At 26.8% G+C, this 17,493-nt stretch overlaps 1 protein-coding gene across 1 annotated transcript; it reads right to left on the reverse strand.

The window, feature by feature from the left end:
- Positions 1-246: 246 nt before the first annotated feature.
- Positions 247-2,191, reverse strand: LOC101503975 (embryo-specific protein ATS3B-like). The gene is made up of 3 exons (XM_004506234.4): positions 1,983-2,191; positions 1,742-1,855; positions 247-952 (listed from the first exon to the last, which is right to left on the reverse strand). Exons 1-3 carry the CDS (start codon positions 2,106-2,108, stop codon positions 614-616), a joined length of 579 nt encoding a protein of 192 aa, XP_004506291.1. The 5' UTR covers positions 2,109-2,191; the 3' UTR covers positions 247-613.
- Between the last annotated feature and the right edge of the window lie 15,302 nt (positions 2,192-17,493).

The following is a 17,493-nucleotide window of genomic DNA, read 5'->3' on the forward strand; positions in this document are numbered from 1 at the left end:
TAATTATTATATCAGATTAAAATTGTCTTTGAAAAAATATGGATAATTTATCTAACACAATAAAAATTTAACCACATAAATAAATTTGCAAGTAAGACACACAAACTAGTGTTAACTCTACTTACAAATTAATATTTAATAGATTTTATTTACCTGTCAATTAAACTTTAAATTAATCACAACTCTTCTTTTTTCAAAAATCAAATGAGTAAGAAAAAAAAAATACCAAATTGAACATGCGTAATATAAAAGTTAATAATGTTCTGCATATCTCATAGTCATATATCCCTAATTCAACATAAAGTACTAACAAGGTCTCATATCCTATTTAAGCATAAGTACTAATAAGATACATAGACCCTTAAAAAGCTAGGCCAAACTTACCCTAATAATTAAGTTTCGTGGCAATACAAAAAAAAGGAGATATAGAACATTTAAGTGCACATACGAGAAAAATATGTAAGTGCATATTTGATTTTACGCGAAAATAGCAAAATCATGATGAATCATTATAATTTTGCAATAACTATAAAGTATAGCTTCTACAAAATCACAATAACTCGCCACGATTTTGTTAATCCAAACGAAAAACCAAATATACAAAAATTACAAATTACATCCAAATACTAAAAGCAGATCCAAGAATCATTACAAACACAATCAATTTGTGAATGGATAGTTGGATGGAAGATGAAGGAGGAGGAGCATCACACAAATTATATCCATACCAAGTGTCACTAGGGATGGAGGTGTTAAAAGTAAATGTAATGGGCTCTGAATCATATCCATAGATTTTCACGGTTTCGGGCTTCCAACCATTGTAATTTGGGCCAGATCTATATAGATATAAATAACAAATTGGAGATGCACATGGTCCATCAATTTGAAATGAATCTGAAGAACATTGCTCAAATGTTTTTGAAATTGGATCGTCTAGTCTTGGTGCATACACCTGAACATAGAACAATAAAATATCACTTAATATGTTTAAAATTAGGTTTCCTTACTTAACTAAACATTTTTTTAATCGTTAAAAATGAGATAAGGTCTGACAATACGTTAAGGAATTCCATATTCTAAAATAATATCAGTGTCTAACCAACATTCATCAAGTTATTACTCTAGAATCACACTCCAAATGTTCAACCCTAATCGTGAGAGTAGGGTATTAAGGTCCAACTCAAATTTTAAGATAAACTGCTTATTTTTGTGCCAACCACTAATTCTATTTTGAGGTTTGAGTATGTTCTAATTATCTTATAGATTTAGATATACTTTTAAAAGCTAGTTCAAATGATGAAGTGTCCGAGTAAAGGTTTCCACACTATTTGATGAATAATAAGTTGTATTGTAGTTACATATTTGAGCACTTTTTTTTCTTTTTTTATCATAACATTTGAGTATGTTGTATTTATAAATATTGTGATTTTACCTTATTCAGAAAAGTAGATAAAAATAAAATCCTAAATATAATCATTTTTTTATATATAAAAAAAAAGAAATAATTATTTCTTTAAAAAAATATTTTTCACCAAAATATATTTATTAGTCATAAAAATATATATTTAAAAGTCTTTTTTCTCCTTGTCAACAAATAAAATTACCATAAATTTTAAAAAATAAAATAAAAAATATTTTTACTTAATATTTTTGTTATAAACTCTGTCTCAAGCTAATTAAAATGTGTAAAATAGAAAGAAAAAAATAAATAAATAAATAAAAGGAAAAGAAGAGTTCAAACCTGGTTGCCACTAGCATCTCCAAAAGCAATACTAATCTTATCAGTAGTAAACTTAGGAGAAGAACAACTTGTTGATATCCTCACAAGATAAGAACAGTTTTGTTCACTTTTCATCTATTAAACACACAAAAACAAAAATAAAACATTAGTCTTTACATCACATAGCAAAAATTAATTAAAAATAAATAAAGGGTTATATTTTTTTTATTCATAAAAAAAAAATTTAATTAATTAAAAGTACCTTGATATAACCAACATCAAAGGACTCAACAACATGAGGTTTCAAAGAAGCAGAAATTTTGGACTCAGAAACTGAAAGGGTAAGTGCAGAAGCAAAACAGAATAGAAAAAAAATCTGTTTCATCATTTTTCTTCCTTAGAAAAAACTTTAACAAAAAATAAAAAGTTGGGGTAGGTTTTGAAAATATGGTTTTGGAACCTACAAAGTGTTATAGTAAGATATTTATATGCATCACGGAATCTAACAAGAAAGGAAGGGTAAATAAGTAAATATGATGGCTGTCCTTGTCTAATTTCTATGCTATACGTGTTTATTTTTTACTAGGTGAATATTTCTGTGTGGTACACGAGTTTGATTATTAAAATGAACTTATTGAAACCATAAACATATATTAAATCAAATGTGATAAAGTGTTTATTTATTTATTACAGACACAGGTTCAACCCAAAGGTTTAAAGGCTCACAATTTTGGAGTGAAAATCCATATTAGAACTTCAATTTCATAACCTCAACTAATTATTAGTTTCAAATCAGATGTTAAAAAGATAAAAAAATTCATAGTTTAAAAAGTTTTAAAAACCAAAAAAATTATAAAATTCAATTTTTTTTTCTTAAATTTCGATAAAAAAGTTTCAATTTTTTAAGAAAAATATGTTTTTGATTTTTCTCACAAAATTTTTCAATAAAAAAATATTTTAGATTTTTTTGATAAATTTTTTCAAGAAAAATAAATATTGAAAGTTTTTCAAAATAAATATCTCAATTAACAAAATATTAGACTTACGAGCCTCTTGAGTCATTTCACTTAAGCCCATAAAAATAATAAAATAATAGGTCAGAGTCTTAAAAATTTATTTCATTAAAGGATCTAATATTATAGACTTAATATGAAATTTTTGAAAAGGAGACTGGAACTTTAGAGCCTTAATTGAGATATTAGACTTCATAAAATTTGAGTTTTAACTACTTTATAAATGTTGTATTTAATTTAATGGGTTATATGTTATAAGTCAATTTTTAATATTGATTTGACATGTTTTCAAAAGTTTATTATGGTTGTAAATATGTTTAAAAGTTTATTTCAATATTTTTAGTAGATTTGTTTTTATAATATTGAATATACCACTAATATATTGAGTACTATATACTTTTGTAAATAAATTAATATATTTATACATTTAAGTTATATTTTGATATATAACACGAGTTTTTAGATAATTTAATATTATATGACATGCTATTTTAATTCTATTTAATAATATTATGTTAAATATGCAAAAATATTGATGTATGTGAATATGTATAAATTTATATATATAAAAAAGTAAATAAATTATGATTTAACATGAAGTGCAAAGCTCAATACATTATAATAATAGTAAGAAGATCTTTTTAGTTAAATTTATCTCCTCCTTCGTTTGTTCGAATTGACCGATCCGAATATGTAAAACTAACATAAAAATTTTAAGGATTTTTCTTACTTCTGAATTGTAGTGGAGATGTAAAATCCCTAAAATTAACATCTCACGCCTTCAAATTGATCAATTTTAAGTGTAACAAATTCTGAAATAAACTACAAATTAGCACCTCCGAATTCGATCTAGAAAAATTATGCATGGATTCATTAATTCAAAGATGGTTAAAATCATAAGAAATCAAATAAATTTTGAGAGACTTTTGAGAGTGTAGGGGTGAGAGGAAAATCTCTCTTTTAGAAAAACTTTGGACTGAACTATATAAAATAAGTGTGGTTTAATTAGATCTGTCATAGACTATACCATAAATTCTTGTAGGTCGATTTGATCTATTTTTACCTCTTATTCACATGTAGATTAATAATTTAAAATTTATTGAATTGAATAAGTTTAATCAATTGAATCAATGAATAATTAGTTCATTAATTAGTCAAATTAAAGTTAAATAACTAACAAAATACACGCACTAGTAATGCGATCAAGTGAAGTTGGTTATTATATGGAAGTAAACAACATACAAATAGTTCAGATAGGTGTTTAATCAGAAATTATAGAAAAAATGGAATGACTTTGTGCAGTATCACTATTATGTTGTGTTTTGTCCAAATAATTAAATACAATTTATTTCTTAAATAAATAGATTTGTCAATGACCACATTTTAACAAATTCGTCAAAGACAAGAATTTGTCATATATATGATTTACACAATAAATTATAATTTTTACTACTTTTATCTAAATAAATATTCAAACTTATACAATAAATTATAATTTTTACTACTTTTATCTAAATAAATATTCAAACGAAACAACAAAAGTCAAGTATACATATATTTTTTTAGTGATTGCATCGTGAATGATTTTTTTTAATCGTTTAATGTGATAAATAATTATCTTGTATTTGTTTGTTTAGTAAATTTTAATTTGTGTGTTATAACTTTTTGCATATTTTTTATGCATCAAAAACATATTTTCCCCATATTTGGTTTGTAGAGTAAATTAAAATTGATGTATTATAATTTTATTTACACTTTAGTCATAAGATATTCAAGAAAATTATAATTGATAAGTGAAAAATTTATTTTTAACTAAATTAATTAATGGAAAATATTTGTGTCATTTATGATTTTTGTGTAGTAAATTATAATTAATATATTATAGTTCCGTCATTTTTATCTTTAATAATTAAATAAAATAATAATAATTAATTGATATGAGAATGACTATATTTTAACTAATTGATGGGTAATAAAGATATGTCCTATATATAGTTTTTCAATAAATAAATCATGACAAGTGCATTATAATTTTCATCACACAATTATTTACAGAATATTAAATGTTACGGTAATGATCAAATTATCATTTCCCTTTTAACTACTAAATTATAAATGACCACCACTAAAGTAATCGATTACTGACCAAGATTTATGATTTGTATTATAAATTATAATAACTTTTTGATAATTTTATCTAAAAAATAATGACTTTTTGATAATTTTATGCCTAATTTTATCTAAAAAATGTCGATAGATACACTCATAGTTAAATACATATATATTTATTAACTAATTGATATACGAAAGATCTCCTATTAACTAATTAATAAATGTCAAACTTTTATTATATATATAATTTGCACGCTGAATTATAATTAATATGTTATAATTTTTATCATACTTTTATCTATAAGATATTAAAGAAACACAATAATAATCAAGTTCACATTTATTTTTTTATCTAACCGATGAGTGAAACATTTTTGTCCAATATATAATTTCCTACAAAAAGTTATAATAAATTTATTTGTAGTTTTCTTTGTTTTTTTTTATCTAGTGATATTCAACAGATATATTAATAATCAAATAAATAATTTTATCTTAACTAATTACCATGTATATGATATCTTTAATTAATTGATTAATAACAAATATTTTTGTTAATGTATAATTTATTTAATAAATTATAAATAATATATCATAATTTTTGTATTATATGCTAATTAACCAAAAACAACTATGATTGGTGATGAAAAAGAAGAGTGAGAGAGAAAGGGACAAAAAAGGAACGAGGAAGTCTTGGAAGATAAAGGAGAGAAATGTTTGGAAATGGTATATGGTGAGGAGAAATAGGGAACAAAAGAAGTAAGAAATTACTATTTTACCTTAAACGAGTAAAATGTGGTTGGTGGGAAAGTAAGAGAGATGAGATTGGGAGTTTGAAATCTTAAATGAGTAGAGATGAGAAACAGAGGAAAATTATGTATGAAAAAATGTAAATTTGTATGACTATTTTACCTTTGAAAAATATGACGTGCTATATTTTTAAATTGGGGTATAAATGGTTTTTTTTGCGAGACATTGATTTATATGTAGATTATAATTATAATTTAATTTAAATATTTGTTATGGTAAAATATTTTTATATTATTAATTAATTACAATCGTTAAATCATTAGATATATTTATTTTTTATAATAATTATTTATAAAGTTATGTTTATAAAATTGTCTATAAATTATTATAACATAATAATAATTTAAAATTTTTTACTTGATAATTAAACTTTTATAATTAATGTATTATACTTTTTGCATTATATACTAACCAAAAACATTTACACTATGTTTGGTAAACAAAAGAAGAAAAAATGAAGAAAAAAAAAAGGAAAGAAAGTAGAAAATGAAATACCTATTTATGTTGTTTGATAGAAGAAAAAGTAAAATAAAAAAATATTTAAACTTAGTTAAATTGTATTCGTAATCTTATCGAATAAATTCGTTTTGAAAAGTAATCATAATTTTTTTAATGAAAATTACACATATAAAAAGTTATGATTTTATTATAATATTTTTATCCTTAAAAAGAATTGTAATATCTTCATCATATGAAATATTAGTTAATAGTACAACTTATTTATCACTTATCTATCTATATTTAAAATTATGTGTATTAAAAGTATGTGTATTAATGTGATTTTATAAAAAAGTCGCTCTCTTGTCCACTTTTCGTCCATATTTGAGCCGAAAGCATTTTGACGTGGACCCCAATAAAATCTTTCTTTCCTTCACTTTGTGTTTGTTTCTTTGAAAACAAACACAATGTATAATTGCCGATGAAAAGGAAGAGTGGGAAAAGTAAGGAAATGGAGAAGTGTTAGAAAAAAAAAAGGAGAAAAATCTTTGTAATAAAAATAGAAGAAATGAAATATGTGTCGGGGAATCTAGATATGCGGGAACAACCACAAGTTAAATATTTTAAGACTACAAAAAACTTTGATATCACATTGTCACCAAAATATTAAAACAATGAATACATGAGTCATTTATCTTACATATAATTAGCCACACTTGAAACCAATAATCTTTCTTTCAAATGTGAGTCGGGGACACGAGAGCAACATTTTACTCATTCATAATTAACGTGAGACTTAATCATTCACACTTGAACCTAACAACCTTCTCATCAAGTGTTAGTCCCACACTTGAAACCAACAATCTTTCATTCAAATGTGAGTTGGGGCCTTGGGAAGCACAAGAGCAACATTTTACTCATTTATAGTCGACGTGAGACTTAATTATTCACACTTGAACCTAACAAGTGTTAGTCTCCCACATCTTATACTTATATAACAATTATTGGCAACAGAACATGCCTTCTGACTACACCAACAAGAAAACTTTCGATACAATAATCTAACACTAAGATCCACTCTCGCTCCTCCATCGAGCTGAACCATGGTTTGATGCCACTTGTTGGAGAGTTCATGGAACGCGAGAACAATAACGAGCCAAATATTCCAGAACCACAAGAGACTTTGACACCACGTCTTCGCTCCCAAAACCTTAAGGCAATGAGTATCCAAATCGCCTGTCTTTGTATCCAATATTTTTCTTATTCACAGTCGATGTGAGACTTAATCACTTACACATGAACCTAATAAATTGCCCATTGTTATTACCAACAAGACAAATATGCTAAGTACCTCTATGAAGAAGTTCAAAATGTGTTGAACAAGTTCACTAAATAACTAATCTATTTGTAACAAACACAAACAAAAAATCCACATACTTTAAATAAAAAACGTGGTTTTTTTACTTATATTTTATTGCGAGTAGAGTATTTGTTTAAGCTGTATTGTCAATTTTTTTTTTTATAATTATTATTATGTTTTTAATATTACTATTTTTCATTAAAAAATCATTTTTTTAAAAAAAATCGATCTCAATATTTTAAGATTTACAACAAGTCAAATATTCCACTTACGTTAGACTCTGATGTTCAATAGTAAATGTTTTGGTGTGGAGTACTCTTTGTAACACTTAACACCTCAAAAATAGTTTTCATAAAATTGTAATAAGTTTTGTAGTAACCTTACATTAGATAAAAATGACGATAAGTTTTTTTTATAAACTTTTCACTAAAGGTTTATGTAACACCCCGTTTTTCAAAGCGAGGGTGTATTTTTTTTTTTTTTTCAAAAGGAATTAAAATAAAACAGAGAATTAAATCAGGAAATGCCTTTGGATAAATAATTGAGTCATTAAAATTTACAAGCAGCGGAAAAAGTTTCTCAAATACATACATCCAAAGTATTTAAACAACAACCAGAAGATACAAGGAACCCATTCAACTAAGGTGTCGTACTGACAATAATAGTAACAGTACAGTCTTCCGGTTTAAAATAAACGCAACCCCAAAAGAAAGACATCCGTTCCCTCTGTGACAACCTAGTCTGATCATTTTACAAAACAACTAAACACCCTGAGTGATCTCCACGCGCCCCGTGAGATCCTCCTAACGTAGCTGCAGTCAAGCGTTCCCATCTCCATTCCCGTCCGTAGGGTACGAACCGGTAGGACCGTCCTGACTCTCATCTGAGGGCAAAGCCCAGATTTCCACAATAATTGTAAAGGGTCACCAACCAAAAAATAACAGTTAACACATAGCAATTAAGATTTTAAATGCTCAAAATAACCTTTCAACTAAGCATGCACCTTAAAAGGGTTTCCATATGCCAAACATGCATAAACAAGGTTGAGAAATGAAGTTTTTAACAAAACAACATTGTTGTATTCGAATACAGCATCTCTGTATTCGAATACAAAGACATGGATAGATTCATGAGCAATTAATCATACAACTAAAACTGAGGATTTTCACTGAGCCAATCGATTGGGCAATCGATTGGGGTGAAGATTTTTAATGAAAATAGAATCCTGGGCTGAATCAATCGATTTGGCAATCGATTGACAGGATAACGGAGCCCCTGACTTAATACCAATCGATTTCCAAATCGATTTCCTGAAGGTTTTTAGTGAAATTTTGAACTCTGGCTTGATTCAATCGATTGGGCAATCGATTGACAGGATAGCTGAGCCCCTGACTTAATGGCCCATCGATTTCCAAATCGATTTGGTCGAATATGGATGAGTCCCTGACTTAGGCCCAATCGATTGGGCAATCGATTTCGTAAGGGATTTTTCGAAAACTGATTACAAAATCGATTGGCTAATCGATTTTGTGAATTGGCCAAGTCCCTGTTTACCCATCCAATCGATTGGGAAATCGATTTCCCTGATCAGTTTTCCAAAAATTCATGAATTAACCTAAGTCATTCCTAATCAAGTTCACCACTTAACACTTAGCAATTTCTACGCGATTACTACGACACACAAAGGTTCGATAACCATCATACTCACACACAATACACAACACATAGCACTTAACACCTTCATCTCAGTTATCACGATAAATCAAAATTCGAATCACTCAATCATAAACTCAAATCAAACATGACTCGCGTGCCAGGCACCCTAATGCAATGCGTATATGCCAAAATGCATGGACTCGGAATTCCAAACCAAAACCCTCCTCGAAGGGCCGTAAATCATAATTGTACCGCCTATCGCAGGCCAAAGTACCAATTACCGAGGTGCCACCTATCACGGGTCAGCACGATTTACTAAAATGCGTAAATCATAAACGTACCACCTATCACGGGTCAGTACAGTTTACCGAGGTGTCACCTATCACGGGTCAACACGATTTACTAAATAGTAACTCGTAAACGTACCACCTATCACGGGTCAGTACAGTTACCATGGTGTCACCTATCACGGGTCAACACGATTTACTAAAAGAAAAAGCGGGAATCGTAAATGTACCACCTATCACGGGTCAGTACAGTTACCATGGTGTCACCTATCACGGGTCAACACGATTTACTAAAATGTAAATCGCAAACGTACAACCTATCACGGGTCCGTACAGTTTACCAAGGTGTCACCTATCACGGGTCGACACAATTTACCAAATGAAATGCATGAGCATACACAGACTCCATTCACAACAATCGTTAAGCAAATGCAGATATTAAAAAAAACGTAAACCATAAACGTACTGCCTATCACGGGCCCGTACCGTTTATCGAGGTGCCACCTATCACGGGTCTGCACGATTTACAAAAAGCGAAAACCATAAACGTACTGCCTATCACGGGCCCGTACCGTTTATCGAGGTGCCACCTATCACGGGTCTGCACGGTTTTCAAAACGACATTAAATAAATAAGTCATTAAGAGATTCCCCATTCTTAATACTGATTTATCTTAATGATTTTCAAAACAAAGCGTTAAGCAAACAGACATATCAAGAGATTCCCCATTCTTAATATACTTTTGACTTAAACGATTTTCACACAAAATATTCAGTAAACGAGTCATTAAGAGATTCCCCATTCTTAACACTCATTTACCGGAACGATTTTCAAAAACGATCGTTAAGTAACCGGGACATTAAGAGATTCCCCATTCTCAACGCCCAGTTAACTTAAACCTTTTCCTCAAATGCACATTAAGTAAACCGAGGTATTAAAAGATTCCCCATTTTTAATACTCGTTTAACTCTAATGGTTTTCAAATTCCACGGAAACAAACTCAAACATACTCTCACATTCAAACCATAATTCACAACAACCACACCAATTAACAAACATCACGTATGGACACGCCAAATACAACGAACACAAATCAACGCAACATAACACCCAGATACATCAAATTTCATTTACTCATAATCATACACAATGACATTCAAATTCATTTACCACGAAACATTCATCATTATAAACAAAACCTAACTCTAAGGTTTTACCCATAACGCACTAGTTTCGTTTTTCCCCAAATCGATACATTTAACCCTAACAAATTCCTTCCCACACAACCACAGATAAGTCCCTAATGCAAACTAGAAGTTTGGAAGGAGCCCTTACCTCAACGTTAGCTTTAACGTGCGTTTCCGGTACCGCGAGCAAATCCGGTAAAAATCTCCGCTCGCAACGTCGCCTCCAAATTGGTCCCCTAGCACCGTAGCGTGGTAGTGAGCAACTTTCCCTTCTATCTCTTCGAGAAATGAAGCTTGGATCTAGAAGAAACGGAGGGGTTTGTGTTTGGATCTCAAAAACCGTTTTTCTTCGTTTTCGAATCAAAGAGGAAGAGTGGAGTTGCGAAAACCTTGATCTAACTCTCACCCAACCTTGGGTTACTATTTTTGAAGAAAAGAAAGCGACGAAAATGAAAACGGGAGAAAGGAGAAAAATGGGTCACGGTTAGAGGAAGAAGATGGAATTTTTCGTTTTCCTTCCTTTCTTTTTCTTTCCTTTGTTTTTCCTTTCTTCCTTTTTCCTTCCTTCCTTTTATACTATTTTCTTTTCCTTTTCCTTCCTTCTAGTTTTCCTTTCTTTTTCCCTCCAAACAAACATAAATAGATAATAAATATAACTTAACAAATATCTCAAAATACCTAGACATTTGTTAAATTACCGTTTCACCCGAAACGCATTGAATTATCCGTAAAGGATTCACCGCAGTTAATTTCAATTTATTTATCGACGAGAAAGTTTAATTGGCATCAAAACATCTTTTTGATTATTAAACTCCAAAATATTATTAACTTTGGCTTAAAAGCCTCCGAGCCAAAATCCAAAATACACCAAAAATACATAAATGGTACTTTAAAATTATGGGTCTTACAGTTTAGGATGCCATCGACATAACATACACTTAACATAACTTACAATAAAAATAATCCGAAAAAGTGGATAACATATTCCAACAATATTAAGATGAAATAAAAGCATAGTTCAAAATATTTTACAAAAATAATCCAAAAAAGTGGATAAAATATTCCAACTAAGCATAGTTCAAAATATTTACAAATATTACTAATAAAATAAATCATCCTCCATGCCAATATCACATAGGGTGGGAGATTAATTTTTAAAGTAAAATATGTGCCATGCAAGTCAATAAAAACCGAACTAACGTAACAATTTCAACGCCAAAAACAAATAAATTTAGCCTATAACATATCCTATGTATCATATAACTAACTCTATTTTTTTTCAATTATTTATAATTAATTTTTCATTTAGATATATTAATTTGGTGGTTGGAGGTGACATTGGTAAGATGTAACCACCATTCTTAATTAAAAAAAAAGGAGGAAAAAGTAAAATAGAAGCAGTAAAAAAAAAGGCAAAATATCAGTGCTTGATATATTTATCAAGAAACTAAAATTAAAAATTTTTTCTTTAGATTTTTAAATTTATCTTTTAAAAATCAAAATATTATTGTAAACTCTATTCCTATTGAAGAGACTATGAAGTTGAAATTTATGGAAAAAATATTATTTTATTAAACTCCTACTTTTCGAGTCTAATGCAATTTTAATATTTAAATATTAAAATTTATAATATAGAATTACTAATATATAACATATTAACATTTATCTTAACAAACTCTAGAAAAATATATATCTTATATAAACAATGTCTAGTAACTAACTCTATTTTTCTCTACTAACTAGGGAATGGGTTACACCAAACTAACTCTATCTTATATAAACTATTTTTCTCTTATGGTGGCACGTTGTTAGGTTACAAAATAGGTAACTGTGTCGAGTTTATCTCCAAAGAATATGGAAGAGAGAAGGGTGGTTATGTTTAAAGCATGTCACGTGTTATAATATCTACTCATCTACCTGTTTTTTTGACATCTACCCATCTACCGTTTCATCCCTCTTCAATGTGCTTGGGAAATGGAAAATTATTAATATATATATATAATTCATCTGTAAAAATTTTATTTTATATAACATGATTTTTTTATGTTTAAATTTTATTATAATTATTTATAAGATCACTCATATATATATATATAATTGGTTATGATTTATCAATTATGTAAATTATTTAAGAAATTAAAGTTTGATCTTTTATAAAAATTTGTATTTATTTTATTTATCAACAAATAAAATAAAAATTATTAAAGTAAAAAATATATGTATTCTAAAAAATAATTATAATATTATTATTAGATGTATTTTTAATTAATATTTTCTCGTATCGACATTAAGATTAAGACCACAAACCGTAAGACTAGCACAATTTTTTTTTCTCCTAACATAATTAATAAGTGTTATTGAATATTTGTTAAGAAACTCAGAAATTAAATTTTTAATTAAAATTGCATTGGAACTTGTGTTTTTAAATTTTTAAATATCTAAATTTGTTATTTTTAATGCAGTTTTTTGTTTTTATTTTTTTAACAAATGTTTTTAAAACACTTATTGATATTATTATTATTATTATTATTATTATTATTATTATTATTATTATTATTTAACTAACTCCATCACAGTATACTTTGCAACAATAACATTTTCTTCTGTATTGCACCCTCTCTTCCTAACGTTTAATTCTTTGAAGTTTTCACACATACTAAAAATGAAAAAATAGAATATACATCGTCAGTTAAATTAATTTTATAATGACGTTTTATTAAAATAATTATTTTTAATATGTTCTTACATTTTTGTAATTGTTTAATACAATAATCGTGTCATAAATTATTGTGATTAATTTTCTGTGTGAAATATTTTTACGTAAATAATGTATATTAATTCATTAGTCTCTTAAAAATAATAAAGTTATTAGTTTAAAAATTTTTATTCTTAATTTATTTAGTAAAAGTAAAATTCATTTAATATATTTTTGTGACATTGTAAATAAGAAAAAAATGTTATTAATATAATAATATTTTGATTTTTTTAAAAGAGTCATTGTTTTAGGATAAAAAAAACAGCTTAAAGGATCAATATTAAAGAGGAAAGGAGTATTTAACAACTGTGATTTAATATTTATAAAACAATTATTTTAAAAAAGTTATTAATTAAATTTAATCGACCTTCATTTCATACATTTTTGGATTATTTAGTTCATTTCTCTATTGTAATAGTTCACCTTAATTTTCTTATATTATTTTATTGACAAAATAAAATACATATATAATATTATATAAGTATGATTCAAATGATAATAACAAATATGTATAGTCATAAGTTCGAACTTAAAATATCATTATTTTGGTTTCATTTAATTTTAATTGCACATAAATTAATATAAATGAAGTTAAAAATATATATATATATATATATATTTTTATAAAGAATAATATTTTCATACAGAGAAATTAATACTACCGACATAAAGATGAATCGCAAAATAAGCCACATCGTCCTAAACAAAATTATCCTTTATTGTGTCTTACATGGTTCCGTCACACAGAGGAAATTCCCTTCATCGTCGACATCGGTTTGTTACAACTGTCATTGTCGACTTTATATAATGGTCCATGTTTGGAATTAAATGTCATAGAATTAGAGTTCGACGATTAGGAGTTTTTTTATGTATTATTATTACTAAGTTTTATATAAAATCGTGATATATATTGCTGATACTATAATTTGGATTACTATGCGTCGACTATTCACCATATAATTTGGTAATATATTCATTTCGTTACTTTATTACATTAATTTAGTTGACGAAGACATTGACGAATTTTTATGGGATATAGGATGGTCACGGCCACTTCAAAATTTTCAATAACTTTTTAAAAAATACTATTATTTTTATTTTATTTTTTGAATAATATTATTAAAATATAATTTGATATAAAATGAGACACAAATACAATTTGTAATAAAATATAAATATAAAATGTGGTCCTTTTTAATTTACACAATATTGTATTTGTATCGTATTTTGTGTTAAGTTTTTTGTTCTAATAATATTACTCATTTTTTTATAAGATACTTTTGAGTTACAATTTGATCAACAAAAATTGATTAATTTGATTCATGTTATAGATCAAATACATTAATTTTTATTGATCAAATTATAACTCAAATATCTATTATAAAAAAAATCAGAGGAAGTTGTTTATAAAAAAATTACAAAAATAACTACTATAATTATAAAATAAACTAAATTTTTCAACCTAAATTCCAACTATGTGAGTTGTGAATTTTATCTAGATATATAATTGTGAATTTTATATAGAGATATAAAAATCAAATCAATAATCATATGATCTCAAAAATTTAACCAAAACTAATTAAATTAGATTCATATTTTTTTTGATGAGTTTGAGTTCAAGTTGAACTAAACCAATAAGTTCGACCTTTATTGATTTGAGATATAATTTCACTTAATTTTAAAATAGATCACATAATGCTCAAACCAAATCCTTATTTTTTATTAACACTATGTCAATGTTTGATATCTTAAACAATGTGTTGTGTTTAAATGTATTTTATAATATATATATATATATATATATATATATATATATAATATATATATATATATATATTGTTTTTGTCTTTGTAGTTAAGAAAATTATATTAATAGTGTAAACATTTGAATTTAATTTGTATGCATCGAAAATGTAAATATATTTTATATTGTTAATTAATTATAACCGTCAAATTAATAAAATAATTTGATTTTTATTACAATTACTTTTAAAGTCACATTTATGGATGATTGTGATGTGATATCAGTGTAAAACTTTTTACATTGACAAAACATAACAATTAAACTATAAAATTTTAGTGTTTGAAAAAAAAAATTTAGAAAGTAAAATTTAATTATAAAAATTGTAAAACAACATTTGATTTATTAACTCTATCTTATAAGGTTAAGAGTTTGATCATCAATATTTTTTTTTTAATAAATTTACAACTTAAAATTTTATATACAATACTATATTATATCTTTTTATTTATGCATTAAAATTTTAAAAATTTAGCATCTCCAATATTTTCATTCAAGTTCTGCCACTGAACGTGTATGATAACTGTTTATATTGTCAGATAAATTGTTAGTCAATTGATTGTCACGTAAGAGAAATAATAATTTGTTTGATTTTTGAAATAGAAATGACTCATTTGTCTAATTTTGAAAACAAAATTGAAACTCATTTAAAAAAAAATAAAAATCTGTCATCATTACAATTGTAACATGTCCATCTATATAATCTATTCTTGTTCTTCTTTCATGATTTTATATTTTCTTCTTCCAATAAATTTCATTTATATAATCCATTATTCTGTCTTTTTTATGGTGTTCAAATCGTATAAAATGAAAGAATAAAAAAACACTAATTCTTCTTCTTAAATGAGTGAAAACTTGAACATAGTATTCTCAAATATTATTGTGAAAGAAATATTGATGTTAGAGTTATTGCAACTAAAAAGAACATTCGAAGATGATATTTTCAAGCCTCTTCTCCAATTTCTCTAATTTTTTCTGGATGATATATATAAGTGCAACTTCTTTATATGGGTTGATAAAGCTAAAGAGTTAGGTTTGCTTAATGGGGAAATAGACCAAGATGTATGGAAGGAAAAACTGTTGGTAAAATTGACAGTTTGGTAAAAAAAAAATCCTCAACCAAGAACAATGGAGCATATGATGTTTGGAAAGCAAAAATTATGAACAAATTAGTCTCGTTGTATAAGAATCATGGAAGTGAAGAGGTGTGGAAGACAAGGTTGATGGACAAAATTGAGTCATTAGGGAATGAAGTCAAAATAATGAAATATATTTTGGCAACAATGTTTATATTTTAATATTTTGAATCATTATTATGAGAGACATTAGTTTAAATGTGTTTATGTAACATTGTTGCTGGAAAATATAAAGTATTTAATTTCATATCTGAAATTTATAACTTAAGAGCAAATATATTCTCAAAGGAATATTACAAATATAAATAAACTAGCATTTGAGACATTCTTTTTCAAATTAAACTAAATACCAAAAATACATTAATAAATCTCATTTAACTATGAATAAGTGACAATTAATAAGTAATAATTGTCAATTAAATCATCCAAAATATACCATCATCATCCAAAAAATGTTACAACTACGTATGATTTATAAAGAGATATTAATAAGTAATAAGTGTCAATTACATCATTCAAAATATAGAAAAATATTAACAAGACAAAAACATGATTCAAAATGTTTCATTTTCTAACGGCTTCATTCTTCAAATATTCACTCATATGTTTACTACCCTGGACTTGGAGGTCGCATCCCTCGATTATGAATGAGATACATTAAATCTGATTCATTTGTTCTTGAACTAGACTTAGTAAATGACACTGATGGCTAGTGATCCAAGAGTTAATCCTATCATGGGTGGTGCTCTAGAGTGTGGATGTGTATTCATGAGGAGCGGTGTAGGCCTTCTGAAGGGTGGTGGTCCATTCATGAATGGTGGTGGAGGTTCCTTAATGGGTGGTGGTCTTATACAAAAGTCATCAGGGTATATAATTGTTGTTCTAAGTCCATATGTTTTAATATGTAAAAATCAATATAAACAAATCAGTCAACAAAATTGCTCACTTACTAGTGATTTAGTCCTTACAATCATGTTAAAATTTACAATACAATCATTGAGTTATTATTTATTTTTTTTCTAGTTTATAATGCTTATCCTTGGACAGGTACCTCTTGGGACTACACTTTATCTTCATGAGTGGATCCAGATTGGGAAAATGATATTTTAATTTGGCTTTGTCTCTTTTGTGCCTTAGTTTGGAGGAGAAAGTTAGAGAAATTAATGAGCAAACATTGAGATAGTAGTAGAAAAACGGAAGCGAAAATTGGAGAAAAAGGAAA

This window comes from Cicer arietinum, chromosome 8 (genome assembly GCF_000331145.2).
Source record: "Cicer arietinum cultivar CDC Frontier isolate Library 1 chromosome 8, Cicar.CDCFrontier_v2.0, whole genome shotgun sequence".
NCBI lineage: Eukaryota > Viridiplantae > Streptophyta > Magnoliopsida > Fabales > Fabaceae > Cicer > Cicer arietinum.